The sequence below is a fragment of the Pristiophorus japonicus genome, chromosome 13 (assembly GCF_044704955.1).
Source record: "Pristiophorus japonicus isolate sPriJap1 chromosome 13, sPriJap1.hap1, whole genome shotgun sequence".
Lineage (NCBI taxonomy): Eukaryota > Metazoa > Chordata > Chondrichthyes > Pristiophoridae > Pristiophorus > Pristiophorus japonicus.
Genome location: NC_091989.1, coordinates 32,163,211 through 32,178,743, shown reverse-complemented (window position 1 = coordinate 32,178,743; position 15,533 = coordinate 32,163,211). Strand labels below are relative to the sequence as shown.

General features: G+C 43.8%; 1 protein-coding gene across 1 annotated transcript in view; it reads right to left on the bottom strand.

Annotated features, from left to right (window-relative positions):
• LOC139277976 (reelin-like) overlaps positions 1-15,533 on the bottom strand; it is a 411,305-nt gene that overhangs the window by 26,788 nt on the left and 368,984 nt on the right. The window contains exons 48-52 of the mRNA XM_070896619.1: positions 14,485-14,662; positions 12,088-12,281; positions 10,303-10,556; positions 7,849-8,012; positions 5,289-5,503 (exon numbers count right to left, since the gene is read on the bottom strand). Of these exons, the coding sequence (XP_070752720.1) occupies positions 5,289-5,503; positions 7,849-8,012; positions 10,303-10,556; positions 12,088-12,281; positions 14,485-14,662 (1,005 nt within the window). The remainder of the gene's footprint in view (positions 1-5,288; positions 5,504-7,848; positions 8,013-10,302; positions 10,557-12,087; positions 12,282-14,484; positions 14,663-15,533) is intronic.

Here is a 15,533-nt window from a genome sequence, read left to right as displayed (position 1 = left end):
GTAATTACTGCATTACAAGATTACATAGACTGTTTTCATTATAAATATGGACATAGGAATTTATAATTTGACAGGAAGAGCAGGCAGAGATGAGCTTTTTTAATATATTACGCGATGGTCTCCTGTGATGTTACACATGGTCAAATGTAGCATTCGAAACAAGCAACATCGAAACAAAGAAACATAGAAAATAGGTGCAGGAGCAGGCTATTCGGCCCTTCGAGCCTGCACCACCATTCAATGAGTTCATGGCTGAACATGCAACTTCAGTACCCCATTCCTGCTTTCTCGCCATACCCCTTGATTCCACTAGTAGTAAGGACTACATCTAACTCCTTTTTGAATATATTTAGTGAATTGGCCTCAACAACTTTCTGTGGTAGAGAATTCCACAGGTTCACCACTCTCTGGGTGAAGAAGTTTCTCCTCATCTCGGTCCTAAATGGCTTACCCCTTATCCTTAGACTGTGACCCCTGGTTCTGGACTTCCCCAACATTGGGAACATTCTTCCTGCATCTAACCTGTCTAAACCCGTCAGAATTTTAAACGTTTCTATGAGATGGTCAATGGTCAAAGGTCAAAGGTCAGTTTGTATTGGATGATAACTGGGCCAGGTGAAGGAGCGAGGAAGGGATGGGGAGTAGGGATTGGAGAAGGAGGAGGAGGTTAGGGGAAGGGGGTGGGGAAAGGTAGAGGACAAGAGGAGCAAGTGCAGGGAGGTTGTAGTGAACTGTATTTTTGCCACCAGCCTCAGCTTTTACCCGGGAAGAGGGGGGGGGGGGGGCTGTTGGGAGTGGGGTACGCTCCCCTTTGTTTCACCAGTTTGTCATTGAGATAACGGGGAAGTGGGGAGATGTTCAGACCCCATGGAGGCACAGGTTTTAATCTCTACGTGGGGTGGAGGAGGGAATAGCAAGGCCTGAATTTCGTGGACTGACCGCCGGCTGCTGCCAAGTTTTCTGAGCAGTCTCCCCTCCGAGTGAGTTTGGTGAGGCCTTCACGCCGGCGGGGAGAGAAGACCGCTGGGGACCGTCCGCTGACTTGCGCCAGCGTGCAACACCGACAAATGTCCTCTTGCCCACTGAGTCCCCATATTAACATAGAAACATAGAAACATAGAAAATAGGTGCAGGAGTAGGCCATTCGGCCCTTCTAGCCTGCACCGCCATTCAATGAGTTCATGGCTGAACATTCAACTTCAGTACCCCATTCCTGCTTTCTCGCCATACCCCTTGATCCCCCTAGTAGTAAGGACCTCATCTAACTCCTTTTTGAATATATTTAGTGAATTGGCCTCAACAACTTTCTGTGGTAGAGAATTCCACAGGTTCACCACTCTCTGGGTGAAGAAGTTCCTCCGCATCTCGGTCCTAAATGGCTTACCCCTTATCCTTAGACTGTGACCCCTGGTTCTGGACTTCCCCAACATTGGGAACATTCTTCCTGCATCTAACCTGTCTAACCCCGTCAGAATTTTAAATGTTTCTATGAGGTCCCCTCTCATTCTTCTGAACTCCAGTGAATACAAGCCTTTCTTGATAGGTCAGTCCCGCCATCCCGGGAATCAGTCTGGTGAACCTTCGCTGCACTCCCTCAATAGCAAGAATGTCCTTCCTCAGGTTAGGAGACCAAAACTGTACACAATACTCCAGGTGTGGCCTCACCAATGCCCTGTACAACTGTAGCAACACCTCCCTGCCCCTGTACTCAAATCCCCTTGCTATGAAGGCCAACATGCCATTTGCTTTCTTAACCGCCTGCTGCACCTGCATGCCAACCTTCAATGACTGATGTACCATGACACCCAGGTCTCTTTGCACCTCCCCTTTTCCTAATCTGTCACCATTCAGATAATAGTCTGTCTCTCTGTTTTTACCACCAAAGTGGATAACCTCACATTTATCCACATTATACTTCATCTGCCATGCATTTGCCCACTCACCTAACCTATCCAAGTCGCTCTGCAGCCTCACAGCATCCTCCTCGCAGCTCACACTGCCACCCAACTTAGTGTCATCCGCAAATTTGGAGATACTACATTTAATCCCCTCATCTAAATCATTAATGTACAGTGTAAACAGCTGGGGCCCCAGCACAGAACCTTGCGGTACCCCACTAGTCACTGCCTGCCATTCTGAAAAGTACCCATTTACTCCTACTCTTTGCTTCCTGTCTGACAACCAGTTCTCAATCCATGTCAGTACACTACCCCCAATCCCATGTGCTCTAACTTTGCACATCAATCTCTTGTGTGGGACCTTGTCGAACGCCTTCTGAAAGTCCAAATATACCACATCAACTGGTTCTCCCTTATCCACTCTACTGGAAACATCCTCAAAAAATTCCAGAAGATTTGTCAAGCATGATTTCCCTTTCACAAATCCATGCTGACTTGGACCTATCATGTCACCTCTTTCCAAATGCACTGCTATGACATCCTTAATAATTGATTCCATCATTTTACCCACTACCGGTCTATAATTCCCTGTTTTCTCTCTCCCTCCTTTTTTAAAAAGTGGGGTTACATTGGCTACCCTCCACTCCATAGGAACTGATCCAGAGTCAATGGAATGTTGGAAAATGACTGTCAACGCATCCACTATTTCCAAGGCCACCTCCTTAAGTACTCTGGGATGCAGTCCATCAGGCCCTGGGGATTTATCGGCCTTCAATCCCATCAATTTCCCCAACACAATTTCCCGGCAAATAAGGATTTCCCTCAGTTCCTCCTCCTTACTAGACCCCCCGACCCCTTTTATAACCGGAAGGTTGTTCGTGTCCTCCTTCGTGAATACCGAACCAAAGTACTTGTTCAATTGGTCCGCCATTTCTTTGTTCCCCGTTATGACTTCCCCTGATTCTGACTGCAGAGGACCTACGTTTGTCTTTCCTAACCTTTTTCTCTTTACATATCTATAGAAACTTTTGCAATCCATCTTAATGTTCCCTGCAAGCTTCTTCTCATACTCCATTTTCCCTGCCCTAATCAAACCCTTTGTCCTCCTCTGCTGAGTTCTAAATTTCTCCCAGTCCCCAGGTTCGCTGCTATTTCTGGCCAATTTGTATGCCACTTCCTTGGCTTTAATACTATCGCTGATTTCCCTTGATAGCCACGGTTGAGCCACCTTCCCTTTTTTATTTTTATGCCAGACAGGAATGTACAATTGTTGTAGTTCATCCATGCGGTCTCTAAATGTCTGCCATTGCCCATCCACAGTCAACCCCTTAAGTATCATTCGCCAATCCATCCCAGCCAATTCACGCCTCATACCTTCAAAGTTACCCTTCTTTAAGTTCTGGACCATGGTCTCTGAATTAACTGTTTCATTCTCCATCCCAATGCAGAATTCCACCATATTATGGTCACTCTTCCCCAAGGGGCCTCGCACAACGAGATTGCTAATTAATCATCTCTCATTACATAACACCCAGTCTAAGATGGCCTCCCCCCTAATTGGTTCCTCGACATATTGGTCTAAAAAACCATCCCTTATGCACTCCAGAAAATCCTCCTCCACCGTATTGCTTCCAGTTTGGTTTGCCCAATCTATGTGCATATTAAAGTCACCCATTATAACTGCTGCACCTTTATTGCACGCACCCCTAATTTCCTGTTTGATGCCCTCCCCAACATCACTACTACTGTTTGGAGGTCTGTACACAACTCCCACTAACGCTTTTTGCCCTTTGGTGTTCTGCAGCTCTACCCATATAGATTCCACATCATCCAAGCTAATGTCCTTCCTAACTATTGCCTTAATCTCCTCCTTAACCAGCAATGCTACCCCACCTCCTTTTCCTTTTATTCTATCCTTCCTGAATGTTGAATACCCCTGGATGTTGAGTTCCCAGCCCTGATCATCCTGGAGCCACGTCTCCGTAATCCCAATCACATCATATTTGTTAACATCTATTTGCACAGTTAATTCATCCACCTTATTGCGGATACTCCTTGCATTAAGACACAAAGCCTTTAGGCTTGTTTTTTTAACACCCTCTGTCCTTTTAGAATTTTGCTGTACAATGGCCCTTTTTGTTCTTTGCCTTGGGTTTCTCTGCCCTCCACTTTTCCTCATCTCCTTTCTGTCTTTTGTTTTTGCCTCCTTTTTGTTTCCCTCTATCTCCCTGCATTGGTTCCCATCCCCCTGCCATATTAGTTTAACTCCTCCCCAACAGCACTAGCAAACACTCCCCCGAGGACATTGGTTCCGATTCTGCCCAGGTGCAGACCGTCCGGTTTGTACTGGTCCCACCTCCCCCAGAACCGGTTCCAATGCCCCAGGAATTTGAATCCCTCCCTGCTGCACCATTGCTCAAGCCACGTATTCATCTGAGCTATCCTGCGATTCCTACTCTGACTAGCACGTGGCACTGGTAGCAATCCCGAGATTACTACTTTTGAGGTCCTACTTTTTAATTTAGTCCGGGCGGTCCTCCGCTCCAGCAGCAGAAGAGACCACCGCGTGGAGGCAGGTTTTACCTGAACGGTAAGTATGAAGGCCTGCAAGAAAAGGTTAGTGCACTTGTTTTCTTCATTTCTTTTGCAGCGATTTTGGTGGCTAGGGTTCTTCGAAGGATTTGTAAAAGTTTTTTTTCCATTCATTGAAACATTATTCTTTTCCCGTTCTCCCTCTCCCTCGGCCCGACGCTATCCTCGGCATTACTTTGGCGAGGATTGCATTTGCCGCCTAGAATCCGATCTATCGCCCGCTGTCGCCCAGAATCGGCGCGTAAGGCCCATTTTTTCCGCTGGGTGTTTTTTTCCCCATTTTTCCACCAAACTTCCACACGAAGTACCGTCAGGACCTTAGCGGTCCTTTCAACGGTACAGGGGCGGAACTTAGGTTTGACTAAACTCGGGGCCCAGTGACTTGTAATCACCAGGTCCAGAGTCCAGATTTACATCTGAGCTGGGCAGAGAGTTCCTCTTCTCCACACTGAACTTAGTATTTCAGGTGGGGGTTTATGGTGAGCAGATCAAGAGGATACTTTTAATGTAGGGGGTGGGGTGAAGGAGCGTTGGGGCGATAAGGACCGTTACCCTCGAAAGCTTAAGTGGGAAGGAGTAGGGAGCGTTGCACTGTCAGCTCTGATTTTGACTATTTAGAAAAGCTAAGAGGACCCATTTGGGAAGAGCTGGAATTGCAGTCAACAGTAGTGGTATTCAACAGAGAAGAAACATATTTTTTAAAACTCCAGATTTCCACTGAGTTATCTCAAAGATAGAAAGTTTCAACAAGAAGCCATTGAGCTGGATCACTTCACTACAAAAGCCCCTTTTACTCACTTGCCCACCAGATTTTCTGGCAGTGGATAAATGACTCTTTTCCATTCCTTGGCAGTGAAGAATACAGATGGCTGAGTGATGTCACCAGAGCACTGTGGGTCGGCCGGTAAACACTGTGGCACCAGGTAACGCCAGTTAACTCCAAAATCGGTGGAGTACTGAATGTGAACCTGATCCTGAATGACTTTTTCTGTGCTTTTGCAGCCCACCGAAATCTGAAAAAAATTGAACGAATTCCATAAGCAAAATCATTGACTTTTTCCGCTTATTATGATGTTTACCTTAATCCAAATGACATTTCAATTAGTTTGCAAAGTGAAGAACTGGCTTCAGAAAGGTTCCAAGCCACGGCTGGGCATCGATTATCTTTAGTCTGCAGGGACAATGACCATGTGAGCTGATGATTTTAAAAAAAAAATTGCCCCCCCATTCCACCTGACCTCCTTCGGACTCCTCAGGCAGAGCTGTTGTGGGCCACTCTGTCTTCCAAGCTCATATCGGACAGAGGCTGTGGAAGAATCCTTGCAGGTGTGAGGCGCTTGCCCCGGCTATACATATGACCCCATTCCCACAATTTGGGAGGAGTTCTGCTCTGCTACGCATGCATGGCATGCAGGCCTCAAGGAAGTTCAGGGCCATAGAGTGTTATGATGTGTTACTCCCGGCTCCACAGCAGTCCCGACGACCGTTGCTGGCCCTTGCTCAGCCCCTACCCCATCACCTGCCACCCCACCCCTCCCAGGACCTATCTCAGGGCTGCTGCCTGTATTGCAGCGGCCTGAAATTGGGGCCTGCTTCACTGGCTAGCTTCTTGGTGAATCGCAGCAAGCGTCCGCTGTGCGCCAGTCTAATTTCAATGAAGCCCGAAGCCTTTAATCGGGCCTTATGCCTACCTATTCCAGTACAGGGATTATTGTCTTTGCACAGTTAGTGCCTACAGACTGGCGCTATCCAATATCTACCCGAATATTCTGAAATAAATGAACATAAAATGAAGCATATGGCCAATACTATCAAGCCCCATACCAGGATCCGAATATGTAATCTAGGCCGACACATCAGTGCAGTACTAAGGGAGTGTGGCAATGTCAGCAGTACCATCTTTCAGTAGAGATGTTAAATTGAGTACCTAGCTCTGGTGGTTCAATCGATATAAAAGATCTCATGCCACTATTCAAAGAAGAGTTGGGCATTCTCCCAGTGTGTTGGTCAATATTTCTCCCTCAACCAACACCATCAAAAGCAGATTCATTGATCATTCATCTTATCTGCTGTGCAGTAAGTGACTGCTGCATTTACCTACACAACAGTGACTACATTTCAAAAGGCATCCACTAATTGAAACAGTTTGGGATGTTCGGAGGACGTGATAAGGTTCTACATCGGTGCAAGTTCTTTCTTCTTTCTATAACCTAAGGAAACAGATGTATAACATTTGTATAACGTAAAAGACTTACAAGAATGTTTCCAGGAATGAGGAACTTGAGTTATGTGGATAGATTGGAGAAACTGGGGTTGTTCTCCTTAGAGCAGAGAAAATTGAGAGGAGATTTGATAGAGGTGTTCAAAATCATGAGGGGTCTGGACAGGGTAGATAGAGAGAAACTGTTCCCATTGGCTGAAGGGTCGAGAACCAGAGGAGACAGATTTAAAGTGATTGGCAAAAGAACCAAAGGTGATGTAAGAAAAAACTTTTTTACGCAGCGAGTGGTTAGGATCTGGAATGCACTGCCTGAAGGGATGGTGGAGGCAGACTCAATCACGGCTTTCAAAAGGGAGTTGGATAAGTACCCGAAGGAGAGAAATTTGCAGGGCTATGGAGAAAGGGCAGGGGAGTGGGACTAGCTGAAGCGCTCTTGCAGAGAGCAGTACTGTTTTCAAAATAAAGACAAGAAACCAAACTACACCAGAGGGCTTGTCCCTTTTAAGCCTAGTGCCCAAATAGACCAATGTGATGCTTATAACTAAACAATGATATTAAGTTGTGTACATATCAAGATGCCCAGCCTGTTAACAATACTATGTTCATATCGAGACAGCTTAAGCTGTCCTTGAAAAGAGAGTGAAAAAGAGAATCTTTAAATGCTGGAAATCTAAAATAAATGCTGGCAATACTTTATAGATTTGTCAACTTCTGAATGGGAAATGCAAGTTAACAGCGGTCACAAGACTATCATCTGATGAAGGGACCATCGAAAATGCTAACCTATCTCCCCGTCAGGCATTTACTAACCCATTGTTGTTTTTATTTTATGCTATTCCAGAATGTCCTACAAACTGAAGAAGCATCACAAACATCCCAAAAGGCTGACAGTGCAGCACTCCCTCAGCATTGCACTGAAGTGTCAGCCAAGATTCGATTTGTTGAGGAACACAGCTTTACAAACCGGTTCCCCAAATTTAAAGATTTAGGCATCTGAACCCCCTAGGTCTTTGCTCTTCGACTCTTCTTAAAGTTTTAGCATCTAGCATATACATGTTTCTTTCAATGCACAGAATACAACACACTGTTAATTATTATATTCATTTTAATTTTGTAAAACAGAATGGAACATTTTACCTTAAACTGCACAATCCAGTGCTCGCTAGGTGTGAGGTCATGGGTCGTTGCATCAACTTCCCGACCATCATGGCTGCCACAGAGCATCACTCCATCAGGGGAGTCACAGAACCTTTCCACAGAGCACTCATCATGGAACATCCAGTACTTGTTTAGTTTATAAGCTGCAAATATGTTCACAGTTTTCAAGATAAAAACGCATTTTAATGAAACAGCACTAGCTGCATACAGCAACCATTTTACACAAAACTCCAACCTGATAACCTGCCAATAAAAATGGGACAACCTCTGTATACCAATGCACCCATTAGTTCTCATGACTTTAATTTTTTTCTTGTCGACTAATGAGGGAATGTTAATTATGTCATTTAACGTGCTGGTTTATTGGGATCTGCAGTGCCTTTGTAGTGTCGCAGTAAAGATAAAATATAGGGTAGTACCTCAAGTTGTTAAAAATTTGGCTGCAATCTAGATGCTATTGAGTCTGGTTGCAGGATTGTATTAGAAGCTTGTGTCTGTGTCGCAGGACTGTTTTAGAAGCTTGTGTCTCTGGGTCACAGGACAGTATTTAGCAGCTTGTGTCTGGGTCACAGGACTGTAATTACAAGCTTGTATCTGGGTCATAGGACTGTAATTAGAAGCTAGTGTCTGGGTCACAGGACTGTAATTAGAAGCTTGTGTCTGGGTCACAGGACTGTAATTAGAAACTTGTATCTGGGTCATAGGACTGTAATTAGAAACTTGTATCTGGGTCATAGGACTGTAATTAGAAGTTTGTGTCTGGGTCACAGGACTGTAATTAGAAGCTTGTATCTGGATCATAGGACTATAATTAGAAGCCTGTGTCTGGGTCACAGGACTGTAATTAGAAGCTTGTATCTGGGTCATAGGCATGTAATTAGAAACTTGTGCCTGGGTCATAGGCCTGTAATTAGAAGCTTGTACCTGGATCATAGGACTGTAATTAGAAGCTTGTATCTGGGTCATCGGACTGTAATTAGAAACTTGTATCTGGGTCATAGGACTGTAATTAGAAGCTTGTATCTGGGACATAGGACTGTAATTAGAAGCTTGTATCTGGGTCATAGGACTGTAATTAGAAGCTTGTTCTGGGATTGGACTGTAATTAGAAGCTTGTGTCTGGGTCACAGGACTGTAATTAGAAACTTGTATCTGGTTCATAGGACTGTAATTAGAAGCTTGTATCTGGGTCATAGGACTGTAATTAGAAGCTTGTTCTGGGATGGGACTGTAATTAGAAGCTTGTGTCTGGGTCACAGGACTGTAATTAGAAACTTGTGCCTGGGTCATAGGCCTGTAATTAGAAGCTTGTATCTGGGTCATAGGACTGTAATTGGAAACTTGTATCTGGGTCATAGGACTGTAATTAGAAACTTGTGCCTGGGTCATAGGACTGTAATTAGAAACTTGTGCCTGGGTCATAGGCCTGTAATTAGAAGCTTGTGTCTGGGTCACAGGACTGTAATTAGAAACTTGTATCTGGGACATAGGACTGTAATTAGGAACTTGTGCCTGGGTCATAGGCCTGTAATTAGAAGCTTGTGTCTGGGTCATAGGACTGTAATTAGAAGCTTGTATCTGGGTCATAGGACTGTAATTAGAAACTTGTATCTGGGTCATAGGACTGTAATTAGAAGCTTGTATCTGGGATGGGACTGTAATTAGAAACTTGTGTCTGGGTCACAGGACTGTAATTAGAAGCTTGTATCTGGGATGGGACTGTAATTAGAAACTTGTGTCTGGGTCACAGGACTGTAATTAGCTTGAGGCTGCAACTGGAAGTTGATAGAATCACAGAAGCATAGAAATTTACAGCACGGAAGGAGGCCATTTTTGCACATTGTGTTCAGGCCGGCCGACCAAGAGCTATCCAGCCTAATCCCACTTTCCAGTTCTTGGTCCGTTGCCCTGTAGGTTATGGCACCTTCAAGTGCATATCAAGGTACATTTTAAATGTGGCGAGGGTTCCTGCCTCTACAGCCTTTCAGGCAGTTAGTTCCAGACCCCCACTATTCTCTTGTGCGATTGGCTCACTCGACTGGAAAAATATGTTCATTTTGAAGTGTTTCTAGATGAATCATTGCCTGACTAAGTTTGTGATAATGGAGTTAGTGGGATGCTTTGAAGTATAATAATGATAGTCATCATGTTGCAGTACACACAAAATCAAGCATTGACATTAGGCAGTCACTCAGGACAGGTAACTTTCAGTCTTCAAACTGGTGGTTTTCAAGGCCTGTTTCAATGTATTTTTGGTTCCAGTTGAAATTGATCACATTGACTTAGGATGAAGTAACGGGCTTGGTGCCCCACAGCAGAACATTTAAACCTTCAGACAGTCCTGTGTGGAGCTTTCTTATTAAACACTGCAGTAAGAACAGTGCAGTATATTTAGGCATCTTAGTGACTATTGCTGACTGGAATATCATTTACCTGTGGGTCTTTCTCCAAATAGATCAAAGCTAATCCTGCCAACAGGTCCACTGTCAGCGGGGCTCCGGTCATGTGGTGGGACAGGAGTACTGCTGAACGTATCTAGCATGAAGGTTCTCTCACTGGCTGTACCAGCTATCAATACGTTGTCAATTGCCCAGTCGCTCTGCTCATGTCCATCGTGGGTAGGCTGCCACCAACGGAACCGAGTGCCAATCACTTTAGCCTCGGGTGGGAGAAGAATGCTCACAAAGCTACAATTGAACACAAGTAGATTAAATATATTCAGTTTTAAATTTTTCAAAAATATATTGCAGACACTAAGTTATAACTATTAATATTTATGTGCATAAATTCGGTTAAAGCTCAGTCAAAATCAGCCAACTGGATCGCTGTTCCCTCCAAACCTGCTGCTAAGGAGTTAGATCCCCTCTTTCACACTAAACACGTTTCCACTCGACAGCTGTTACCCTAGAGTCCCCAGACTGTCAGTTACCCCATTACAGGGAAGGAGGGAAGGAAATGTGGTAGATAACGTAAGCACTATTACTCTCACACGCCCCAAACATTTGGTTTAATTGAGGCAGTGGGAAAAGCTCTGGGAATTCAGAGAAAAATATAACCAAAACATGGGAGAAGAAGTTGAATTTACCCAGATTATTAAAAAAAAACTCTCAACTGATGAGGGTGCTCTGCAACAAATGCAGCATGAAAGTTTGTGTCTGGTGCATGTTGCATCCAATACTGAACTGGACCTTTCAGAGCTGGCTGGTGTCAGCACTCAACTGGACTCTTAATTACCCAGAAGGGTGACCGTCCCCTTTGAACTACCTAAAACAAAACAGATGCAACAATATCGCCATCATGCGGCATTTAGAAAGTTCTAAGAAAGTTGCTATTTCTTTTACAAAAGTTAAACAAAGGAGAATGTTAACAAAAAACTTCCAGATTGTTCTCCTTACAGCAGCGAAGGCTAAGAAGAGATTTGATACAGGTGCTTCAAATCATAAGGGGTTTAGTTAGAGTTTGAAATAAAGAGAAATGGTTTCGAACGGTTGAAGGATTGATAACCAGAGGGCACAGATTTAAGAGAATTGGCAAAAGAACCAGAGGCGACATGAGGAAAAACGTTTTTATGCAATGAGTGGTTAGGATTTGGAATGCACTGCCTGATAAGGATGACAGATACAGATTCAACGGAGCCTTCAAGAAGGAATTGTATAAATATTTGAAGGAGAAAAAATTGCAGGACTATGGGGAAGGAGCAGGGGACTAATTGGATTGCTCTTTGAAAAAGTGGGCGCAGACTCGATGGGCCGAATGGTCTCCTGTGCTGTACTATTCTATGATTGCTGTTCTAAAAACTCTCACATTGACAAGTCACAGTGTCTTAACACTAATTTGATATTTCTATTTAGTTGCCTTAATCTTATGAATAGACTAATAAAAAGATTGATCTTTCAACATGAACTAAGGCTAACTTCATCTTCATTGTTCTCTCTGCAACACTAAATCTGGAGTGTAAATCAGCTCAAACCGATTCCAAAATGAAGCAGAGTGCGACTACCTCCTCCAAGGACTCTCATTCAACTTCCTCTGGTGTCAGGTGAGGCACCATTGTCAGATTCTGCCTCCATTTGACTGCACCCGGAGCAGTTTGGCTTTGCACTGTCACAGCAGTGAAAAGTGTAAATGCAGCCTCTGTCATTGTTATTTTATAAACAGTCAGCAATTCTTTAGCCAGTAAAGAAGTTAATGTGGTGTATGAGCACTTGAGTCACTCACCAAGGTTTATTGTATTGGTCGAAGAAGATTTCCATCAAGATGTTCCATGTGATGCCTCCATTCACAGAATAATCCAGAAAGACTCCCTGATTACGGTTGTTAGGGGGAACAAGGCAGCCATACATGAAGTAGAACTGGATAAAGTCAGCGTCTGTGAGGTCCAGATCTACAGTCACCAACTGACGACTGCAACCCTAAAACAAAGGAATAATTCAATGAGAAGCAGACTTTACTGATGTTTTAGACATTTTGGATGTCGATTTGTCTTGGCATCATGTATGTTCAAATTTTTGTGGAAAGCAAAATGATTGTGTAGGTTGGTGTAAGATCCTTGAAAGAAGGATTAACAGTACAGCACTCTCATTCTTTTGGAGAATATATGGTTATTTTTAGTAATCAGGTTCTTCTTTCTGGGACAACCAGCATGATGTTATTAATATTGATCCAGCAGAGGGGTTTATGCCGTATTGTATTGGGCTTCTGTTTGAAAAGTCAATGGTGTAACCGGGCTCTTTTTTCAGACTTTGGTGGTGTAACATGGTTGTGTTTGAGGCAATTGTTCCCTTTAATGGGGTTTGTTTGAAGTATTTGACATTGTAACTGGGTTCCAATTCAAGTGTTGAAACCTGCATTTCAACTTTCGCTTTAAAAAAAACAGTTTCAATCTTGTGGAAGCTAACGGTCACCTCAGGAACTGACTTGAGTGAGAGGCTGGTCAGCTGATCATTCTGTGCCAGATTTTGAGTTCCCAAGTACAGAGATCTGCTTTTCCATCTCCGGCAGAGTAAAACATGAGCCGTATAACCACAGTTGCTGAAGCACTATTAAAATTGTGTTGGTACAATTCCAATAGGTGCAGCACAAAGATAACAAAAAATAAATTAAAAAGAAAAGCCCAGCGTCTGTGCTTTATTGTCAGGGGGCACTCGCTCATCCTTTAAGCTGTGAGTTGGATCGTGTGTAAAGTACATGTGCGTATTACATGATGCTAACTGTGACTTGCGATGTTGCAGGTGTGAGAGGATTAAAATCGAGCAATGAATTACTCATTCACACGCGCTGAATTGGAGCCAGCAGTCATCTTGGTTCAGAATCAAATCTGCAGTGGGATACAAATTTCGCATTGATCCAAAATATTTCGATTCACTTTAATTCTGATTAGCCGTTCATTTAGGCCACTTCTGAATTTATTTCACTGATGTACAGACAACTTACAACAATAATTAACATGTATATTCACAATGGAAAGGAAAGCCAAACATCAGGGAATTAAACGCAGACCCCAGCCATTCCTGCGAACAACTTTGGCTGTCATACTTTCCCCTTCCTGTGTGACTCAGAATTGTTCTGATATTAATATTTATTCCGGTGACCCTGCTGCAAAGGAAGACTTTTAGAAAGGACTATAATGCCACTTCTCTACATTTCATTCATCTTAGGTTGTTTCATAAAACCTAAGAAGACAATACTTGAGCCTGTAAGAGTTTAGCACTGTAATGTATTTGCTTCATGGGTTCTTTGATTAAGAATTCATAATAACACACTGCTATTAAGAACTAGTTGGTTTATTAACAAAGGTTTAACAATCACATTACACATTACCAGTTCATCCACTAGGCTCACAACCGCATGCCTCATCCTGGAGCCACTAAACCTAATCTACTGGGGATTTATTGAGTCTTGTGAACATCACGTGACTGGCTAAGCCACTCACAATTCACCAGTTCTACAAACCTGTGGGCATACTTACAGGTGCATACTTTACAAGCACCACATTAATAAAATAATGATTGAGTTGTGGCGAGGGGCTCGGAGATTAATCGATCCTGTTTATGATGATGATTAAGGGTGGTGGGGGAGGGGTTAGGTGCAGCATAATCCCAGCTAATAGACTCTTGCAATGAATTAGTGAGACGCCGTGGAGAAGTTTGTGCCCAAATGGCAGAAGAGAACTAGGAAATCAGTCCACCTTCTTACCAGCAGGCATCTGACTCCGACACAGCCATGGAGGTATCCAAGTCAAGCATGATCTGAACTTTGCCCAATGTCCAGAGGTGCCCTTTTCCAGGAACGGTCACTGGATGATGATGAACAATGGAGACTCTGACTGATTTTTTTTCCCGTTCCCTAGCCCAGTGGCACTGAAGTCAACTATAGTGCTGAGACCAGGTAATTCAGGACTGACCAGAGGCAGTGTAATGTAGATGGAAGGGGATGCAGAGGGTACGAGGTTAAAGTTGAAGGTATGTGACATCACATGATTGAGACTCCAGTAACACCAGTTTTCTTTTAGAAAATCTCTCAGAACCACACATCACATGTCTACTGACGCAAAGTACGAACACACTGACACAGCCAGTGGCTTGCTAGTAATTCCACCTGAAACATCACACTTACTCCGCTGAAGTGAAGAGCCATTCCAGAGGCCACGACTCCGCAGATGGTGCTGAGTTTCCCGCCGTTTACCGTCAGCCAATTGTTGCTGGAGGGGGATCTGTTGAAGTTGTCTTTCAGCTGCCGAGGTAAACTTGTTTCTGTTTCATCGCAGTATACCCCACTCCAATGCTCGTCACAGCTGAGTTCAAGGGAAAACCATTAGATACTTCACAATCATAAAGAGAGGGAGAGGGAATGCAGAAATCATTACAGACTGGGGGACAAAAAAACATAGTTATACAAAGAAAGATAAACTATGTATCTTTTAATGTTGTCTGTGAGCAGGGCATGAAAGGCCAACTAGCATAAAAATATAAGAATTAGGAGCAGGAGTAGGCCATTTGGCCCTGCGAACCTGCTCCACCATTCAACAAGATCACGGCTAATCTTCTACCTCAATTCCACTTTCCCGCACTATCCCCAAATCTCTTAATCTTTTAACAGCATATTCTGAAAGTGGATGTTGCTTGTATTCAGTAAAATGTCACTCACCAGAATTCAAGCCTCTCTCCATTAGCAAGCTCTGGAACAGTCAGAGCTGGTTTCAGCACTGCGAGTATGGTGCTGGGTCACTGACATCAGTAAGTCACTTTGTTTTTAGTTCTGGCAGCCAATGATCATTAATTCTGGCACCAACTAAATGCCCCTTTCCTTGTCTTCTCTCCTATGCTTTGCAACCATGGTGGTGCATGTGCTATGGCTCACCACCTAGGTTCCTCAATAATAGAAACATGAAAATGTAAATGTGCGCCCAGACATGCATGCAGTGGTGCAGCATGGAGAAGTGTAAGAGCGGGCTGGGGCACAACAATAGAAATGTCTTTGATAATACCTCACCCCCAAAATATTGTTTAAACACAAGAGTTCTATTACACTGCGCAAACTCCAGCCACATCTGACATTAGAGAGGGCTTAAAAAACATAGCATGCGGAACTATGGCTAACCTTCAGCTGGACTTATTTCGACCAGTATTGTAACATTGAAAAATCGCGTGCTGAGAGGAAGTGTG